We start from the raw sequence: 8,650 nt of genomic DNA, 5'->3' as shown, positions 1-8,650 counted from the left end.
CATTTAGGGAGGCCCATCTCTAGAATTTTGTTGATTAAAATAAGAAAGTTGAATAAATATCTTCTAATATAAGTAAGTCGCCATCAGCTCAGATAAAGGAGGATTCAAAAAGTGAACACTGAGAGATGTAATATATTCTGTATTACACAGGACACAGGTTCTCTGATTTAGCAGAATTCTCTTTCCTAATTCATGAGTCTCTAAGAGTGACAATTTCCCAATAAAACAAACAACAAAACAAAGTAAACAAAACTTTAAAAACTATTAACAAATATATTTATTGTGGTGGCTTTCTCCCCTACTAGATACACCTTGTTAGAAAGTAGTATCCCTTTTAGTTCTGGGTGGACCATTAAGCAGGTAATAAAATTGTTTTCCCTCACTGAGAAACAAAATGCATGACTTTGCAAACATGTTATGTTCTCCTTGTTCTATGTTTTGTTTTCTATGAAATCAGAATTTTCTTCTAATAAGTATGATTTTTTGGGAAGTAAATTACAGACAGGCACATGTTTATAGACTTGTGTAATCCAAGGGGCAGCAGAGGCTGAACCACACAGTGCTGACATAGATTGGAGACCTGTTCCAGGTGATCACAACCCTTCACAGTTTTGTAAAGCACAAAAGTAATCTCCAACTCTATGATTTCTTCCACATTTTGCCTTTCTCCAATCCCATACATATTATCTAACTCTGATATGCACACTCATGTTTCTTGCAAACGTACGGGATGAGGGCAGTGGAACCAATTTTAAAACAGTTGTCTCTGTGATGATAAATCCTACAATTCCAAATGCCAGGCCCTAATTCTGAGCACTCTATAGATCTCTAGGACAAAACAACACTGTCCTTTGAACGATGTTTCTCTCCTCTGATCTCTTAGTGTTTTGAAGGGATATTGCATCTTTGAATTTGCAGAATTATCTTTTGCTTCTTAAAACAACAGCTTGAAAACATATTTTCATAAGGAAAAGATGTTTCTTCTCCAGATGCCATCATTACGTTGTTACATCTTTTAGCCTAGTGATAATTATGTACAAAATTTCTTGTCTTTTAAAAATGCACAGAAGCACATAGGATAACCATTTGAAAGTATCCCTTCTTTGAACTTTTGGCTCTTTGTTGTTAACTACGCTTGTATGAAGAATATAGCAACTATTTGGAATGTTGTTTAGACAGAGCAGTAATAGATATGTTGTCCATTGTGGTCCTAATGGCTAGAGCACCTGTCCTGGGCATCTGGTTGAGATAGCAGCATCATGAGTCTACAAAAATCTCATGGGACCCTCTAGTGTACAGTGCTGACTGATACCGATTTCTGTTGTTTATCTTGGACTTTTCTCTTCTTCTGCTGCTGTTTGTCTTTGTTTTCTCGTTGTTCTGGAGTTTCTCTGCTGGATTCCAGACCTTTGCTGTCAGGTATTGCTTCTTTACTTTCTTCTTTATTAGGTTTTTTTCTTTTCCTCTCCCTTCCTTTTTTTCCTGAAATGAAAGGATACTCCTTTAAAAATTATATTTAATTATGTTCTGTTTGGTTATTCTAAGTTTTAAAAAATGACTTAAAATTTTCTTAGGTTGCATACTATAACAATAGATACCAAATATCTACTATTTAAATCAACTACTCTTTATTAAGTCTGTGATACTAAGTCTGTGACGTTGTGTTATATTCTAAACACTGTAAACATGAAACACATATGCAATATAATGAAGCAACTAATATATGATATTTTGAACTCTAGAGAATTCTATTCTTACAAGTTTGGAATTTATTTTATATGATAGTTATACATATTTAATAGCAAGTTTTAAATGGATTTCTTGCCATTTAAAAACTTTATTAATATGTATATTTTATCTGGCTCTTCCTTAAGGCACCATTTTAGTATTCAAATATTTCCAAGTAGCAAATACATATTTGCAATCTATCAAGTTATTTGCATGCCATCTAATAGAAGAAAATTGATTTATATAACAAATAGGGAAATAATAGTTCATGATGAATACTAGGATAACTTTATTTTAACACAAATATTTTGTATGTTGAAATTAATTTGCATTGCAATTTCTCTATATGCAGGGTCGTGGTGACTATAACTTATCAATGACCCTGTGGTACAAGCTATGAGGACAGGAATTTTGTGTCTCTATAAATTAAACAAGTAGTTATTTTTTAGATGTATACTGGATCCCATGGAGACCTCTGACCTTGAGCTGGATTTGAAGCATAGATTTAATTCAGACTCATGCTATGAGGAATTTTTAAAAGTAGAGTCAACATGACTTTAAGGGTTTTGATATGGGAAGGCATATTGTAGTCAACACGTAACCAGGGGGGAGAACTGAATTGTATTCTGCTGGCATTGAAAAACTGCTGAGAGTTTTAGAGGAAAAGAGTAATTTGATCAAAGTGGATAGCCTGGAATCAAATTGGATGGATTATTTTAATTTATTTCTAAATAGTGAATTAACTAGATGTTTTATTATCATGTAAACATTATATACATACAATATATAGTTAAAACAATTTCTGAATGCATGGTTTTTAGTAACATTCATTAACACATATATCCCAGTGAGACATTACTTAGATTCAAATCAATATCATAGTAAATGAAAACTAGGAACCAACTACTCCCTGATATGGGACAAATTTTGAATGCATAACCTTGCATAGGGAGCCATGTAAAATTTGAAATTAGTCTGATTACAACAAGTCACTTTGGGCCAGGCACGGTGGCTCACACCTGAAATCCTGGCACTCTGGGAGGCTGAGGTGGGAGGATTGCTTGAGGTCAGGAGTTTGAGACCAGCCTGAGCAAGAGTGAGACCCCCCCCCACCCCAGCTCTACTAAAAAATAGAAAAATTTAGCTGGGCATTGTGGCGCATGCCTGTAGTCCCAGCTAATTGGATGGCTGAGGTAGGAGGATCACTGGAGCCCAGGAGTTTGAGGTTGCTGTGAGCTAGGCTGATGCCATAGCACTCTAGCCCAGGCAAGAGAGCAAGACTCTGTCTCCAAAAAAAAAAACAGAAAAGAAGTCACTTTGGACAAGAGTATTCTGGAGAAATTATTTGCACGAGAGAACCAAAATATTTTCATGTCCTGAAACAGGCTGCAAATATTGAATTCCGTGGTTTGGCTTTCATTTTCTTGAGCTCTGGTTACGGAATCCTAGGGAGTGGTATTATTAATACTGCATAGGTATACTAGGCCAATACCGTCTCCTTGGATTAATGATTTTATACCACAACTAGCTTTGTCATGAGACTATATTTACAAAATCTTCCAGTTACTTTATGAAAACTTGTCTCGTTGGGCTCAACATTACACACCTCCAAATTTTGGACTCTAAAAGGACAAAAATGAGAATTCAGCCCAGGGTGAAGCAAATATCAGTCAAATTGTTTTGGGGTACATAGAGATGAACAAAAAATATTAGTTAACTATTATGCCTAAGTTGAACTACTTGTACACTGATTTGCCCAATCCATTATTCTTTTCACCTAAAAGAATATCACTGGGTTGATAAAATTTTTACGGAAGGAATCCAGGGCCGCCTTTTCATGCTGGATTTAACGACCACACATTTCAAGTGCCGACTTGAATGCAGTAACTAAACAAGGAAAAACTGAAGTGTAAATTTACCTTCCTCAACATAAATTTTGTAAAGCTGCACAAGTGAAAGAGAGAAATACTGGTTTTCACGGTATGTGCCCGGTTTTCAGAAGGAGATGGCTACAAAGGTTGGATTACATAATATTTCCATATTGAGGAGCATTTTGGAGGTGTTCAAGTTCAGCTCCAAAAAAAAAAGTCAGCAAAAATCATTCCAAAGTTCCATAAAAACTACTGACCCCAAACAAAATGTTATTTTTATGGAAATCATCCAGAAGTCCAGTGTTTGACATTGTTCTCTTGATGATGGTCCAACATCTTACAGCTGTGATCCCAACCATAATGTTTTGGACACATAAGAAATATATTGTTTCTTCCTGAGTCACAGATTGATTTATATGTTTTTTAGCCACTTGTGACAACTACTCAACTTGCAGTGCACTTCTGCTTATTAGCAAACTGATACGATTATTTCCTAAGACAGGCAGAAACATTTTTGGAAGTAGCTTGAAACTCAGTACTGTAGCTTCATTATCCAAGGAATAACTAGTCTGGGTGGTGAGTGAAAGGGGAGGCCCTAGTAAAGTAACAGGAAACTAGCACATTGTACATTGTTGCTGCCCAACAGAGGGTTATTGCACAATAGAAAAATGGGAATATTATTTTTTACAGGCCATGTGTTAGTGGTTGGAAACGCTAACTACCCTTTTGCATAAATATATTTTGCTCTTGTCCAAGAAATAAAATAGAAATGCAGAAGAGTGGCTGTAGTTGATTAAAATCACGTGCAATTTGAAATAATTTTGTAAGGTTTTCTTTAAAGGAGACTTTTTTTTTTTTTATTCTAGTGACTTTTCATTGATGTGGTTAATACTTATTTTCCAACTTTTTGTTTTTTTGCAATTTGGCAAACTAAGCATTCCAGGTATAACAATCTAACATATCTGTGTGTGCTTTGTCATTCACTGAAGGTGTGTGTGTATGTGCACATGTACACACGTCTCTGAACTGGGTTGTGGAGCATTCTGATGATTAAAATAATGTTCATCTTCCCTCAGTGTTCCACCTATGAGGGTGTTTGGGCAGAAACCATCAAAGAGAAATTGCTATTAGCTGTCAAGCACAATCTGGCCCTTGCAGGAAAGCACAGCAGTGTGACATTTAAGAACACTATTGTTAGGGGCAGAAAAACACTGTGTTCCAATTCTACGTCTGTCACCAACTAGTTGTGTGACCTTTGGCAAGTTGTTGATATTTCTCAGGATTAATTGTCTAACACTTAAAATACGAATAACCACTACTGCTTGCTAAACTTTGTAAGGATTAAATGAGATGCTTGTAGAGTACTTGGTACAGTGCCTGGCATATGTCAATCATGGGACAAAGCTAATATTATTAACTCATCACATGAATTAAGCCCCTACTCTGGGCCCAAAGTGTTATAAAACCTGGGATACAAGTGAGATACGGAGCCTGGCAATAATTATAGTTGCAGGCTAATGCTAAAATAGAGGTATGCACGAGGTCCTGTTGGGAGCACAGTGGGAAAGCACTGAAGTCTGCAAATAGAGATTGAAAAAGATTCCCCAGATGGGGTGATGCTTGAGCTAAGCCTAAAAGAATGACTGCGAGTTTGCCAGGCTGATGAGGGAAGAAGGGCATGTCAGGCAGTGAACAATATGTTAACAGCATGAAGGCATGCAAGGACGTGGTGAATCTGGGGCACCGAAAGTCGACTTCCTTGGTTTGATCAGAGTCTATATATAGGATATTACCCAGCGAAGCTGGAAAGATATACAGGACTCGATTACCATGTTGGGAGTTTGTCCTGTGGACCAGAAAACTGGAGAAGGGCAAGTATCAGAACCTGAGAGCAGGGCAGAGGTTGAATATTTCTGTGACTAGTTTAGAAAAAAAGCAATGGGATCTTCTGAAACACGACCTTATTTCCTATTTCAGAAAATGGCTGAGTAATAAAAGCCATAGAAGGAGTGTAGTCGATGGCTGGTATTTATTTTTGAGCCCTAATTTTTGAAAGAGTAAAATTTCTATGTAGCCTATAAAGCCACATATTATTTGTGACTTGGTTGCAAACTAGTATATTACAATTGAGTAGGTAATTGACATTTTTGAGATTCTGAAATTGTTTTCTATTAATACAAACATACATAGTTTTTTATATAAGCACTTCCAAGGGTTCTCTGCAGACCAGGTTCCCAAACATAGATGATTTGAAAATATACAGATTCCTAGGTCCTATCCCTGGAAATTATGATTCAGTAGTTCCTATGAGGGGCCAAGGAATCTGTAGTTAGTAAGAAGTTCACTCACCCCCAGTTTATTCTGATGTGCAGCCACATTTAAGAACCACAGCTGTGGAGCAATAGAAGACCCAATTTCCTTAAATATATACTCTGAAAATTTATTCAAATCACATGGTTACTGATTTGTTTCTTTAATTTTTCCTAATGGATATAAAATATGTTTTTGTGTTACTGTAGCTACTAATTTTTAAGGTAAATTTTCTAATAAGGCACTTTTGGAATAGATACCCAGATATAAAATGAAAATTAGTTTCATATTGTCTTCCTAAAACTTGTCCAAATACAGATATGAACTAAAAAGAATATACATGTAAAAATAACAAAGAGAGAAGAAATGATCCTGAATTATTTTTCCTAAGTTACATATTGCATATTTACCTTCTAAGTGAAAATACAAACCATAGAACATGTTTAATACCTTTTAAATGCAATGAGGTTATGAATAAAAGGGTTGTTCTCCCTAGAATCAAAAATCTAATTCATTTATTGAGAATTATTTAAATTACAAATATCAGTTAGCTATTTTCTTGCTGTTTAGATAAAATCCATCCATAGGTTTTCATAAAAGCCTGCTTCTTTGTGAATTTCTTATAAGGTGCCACTAGGGGGAGCCATTGAGCTTTAAGTAGCTCCACATCCTAAAACAAACTAGGTTATAATTTTTCCTAAAGAGCTAAAAGTGTATCCCTTATTGTAGACTGAAACTAAATATCACTGATTCTATTATTTAAAGCAATTGAATAAATATTACATCAAAAATATAAAATTTATTGCTAGGTCTTTTTATTTGGTGTGGAATGAAATTCAGCTGGAAGGGTATGGCTTTGTATCTTCTAAAAAACATAAATGTGTGAGAAAGAGGTAAATCTGATGATTTTTGAATCTATAGATGGATCTGATTTTTATGCATAGAGAATGAAAATTACAGCTTTTTGTTCTTTTTAATTAAGAGGAAAATTTGTAAGGAAGGGAAATTGCTGCAGTACAACTTTTTCTTTTCCCTTTTAAAAGCAATTGTAATCAATTGTGTAGATATTCGTTTAAATGTCTTTGAACTGCGGGCTACCTAAGCACAGGACGGCCTGACCCAGTGATGGTGATGAAGAAAGAACACAGCTGAAAACCACCAAGACCAAATTTCCTTCTTAGCCATATGATTACCAAGTAGGACTGACATGAGAAATGTGTCCAAACCTTTAGTCTTTGTGTGCTTTAATAAAACAGAAAAACTTATTCCCCTTGCTATAATTTTAACCTAGGAACTTACAATATGCAAAGCAAAAATATCAAAGAATGGATGTCCTTTTCTTTTTGATAAGTAGGCAGATAATTTCTTCAAATTGAAATTTAAAGCTACCTGACTTGCCTATTCTGTGGGTTTACACATGAATAAATTCAATTGCTTTTCTATGAACTTCCAAGATGTTCTTATTAATTATTCAAAGAAAAATAATTTGACATCTTATTATATACTCTACTAAATACTGTTAATTTGGCATATTACCTTGGATTCATTTATCTTGCTCTGATCATTATAATATATTAAGATTGAAACAGCACTTAACTACCATTTGAAAAGGGCCAATTTAAGAGATGCTATCTGTTTGTATCATGTTCTGTGGGAAATTCTGTGCACTGGTGGTAAGGCACTGAATGTAAATTTTAGGCGGTGAAAGCAGATACTCTCAAGCTTCTTAATATGGCACGCAAGGTTCTTGCCCACTGTGACATGGCCCCTGCTTGCCCACCCTCTTTACTGGCTTCATACTTGTCTTGTTAGTCACCACCCCTGGACTTGTCTCACCATAATGTATACTGATTCTATATATTTGATACTTTTACCTAAAATGCAGTTTCTAGCATCCCTTGCCCTAACTCAGTTACTGTTTACTTCTCTGGCCACATCACCCACTTCAGGGAAACCTCCTTGCATCTTCCAACCTCTTCCTAGGCCAGGTTATTTACATTTCCTCTCTCTGTGTCCTCAGCTCCCAGGTAGGATCCATCCTGCTGCAATAATCAAGGTGAAGATGGCCTGGGCAGTCTGTTTTTAAAATTAGTAAGAGTAACGATAACCAAATTCAACCAACACTTCTCTGTACCAGGCAGACTAAGTGAGTGTACCGTGTCCTTTAAGCTCTGTTCTAACTCCCGTTTCACAGATGAGGACAATGGGGGCCCCCAATCAGGGAACACTTCTGCTTCCTCCACATTATTTCTCAAAAGAGCACAATGTGACCTGCCGTCCTTGTTTTATTTCACACTTAAACTACTGAGTATAAAAACTGAGACAAAGAAAGTGCCCCAAGTGTGGATTAACTTTTTAAAACAGAGGATTTTGATAAAAATAAAGATTTGGGATGTGCTTATTGAACCTCCTGAAATTTGAATTTCTTGGGCAGCATGTTGCTTATCAGAGACTAACTCAGAACCTAACAGCATTTGGAAAAGAGGTTTTGTGTCAGCACAATTCAGTTACCTCATTCTCTATTCCACTTCCTTTTTGTTGCTACAAGTCTATTTTTTAGTATTTCCACTCTCTTCAACATATAGAGGTATGATATATATGTAATTTAAAAATTATTTATATCTCATTTATATCAAACTTAGAAACTTTATTTTACTCTTGAACTATCACCACTGCATTTTTTTAAAACCCCAGCGAAATTATCAGGTATTTTTATATTTTGTTATACTTACTACTGAGAA

The 8,650-nt window shown here is 35.5% G+C and overlaps 1 protein-coding gene across 1 annotated transcript in view; it reads right to left on the bottom strand.

Moving 5' to 3' along the window:
- Nucleotides 1-299: 299 nt before the first annotated feature.
- RSPO3 (R-spondin 3) overlaps nucleotides 300-8,650 on the bottom strand; it is a 76,140-nt gene continuing 67,789 nt past the window's right edge. Inside the window, exon 5 of the mRNA XM_069488232.1 lies at nucleotides 300-1,482. Within this exon, the coding sequence (XP_069344333.1) occupies nucleotides 1,289-1,482 (194 nt within the window). The 3' untranslated portion in view covers nucleotides 300-1,288. The remainder of the gene's footprint in view (nucleotides 1,483-8,650) is intronic.

Source organism: Eulemur rufifrons, chromosome 15 (assembly GCF_041146395.1).
Source record: "Eulemur rufifrons isolate Redbay chromosome 15, OSU_ERuf_1, whole genome shotgun sequence".
Classification (NCBI taxonomy): Eukaryota; Metazoa; Chordata; class Mammalia; order Primates; family Lemuridae; genus Eulemur; species Eulemur rufifrons.
This window is presented reverse-complemented; position numbering and strand designations above follow the sequence as displayed.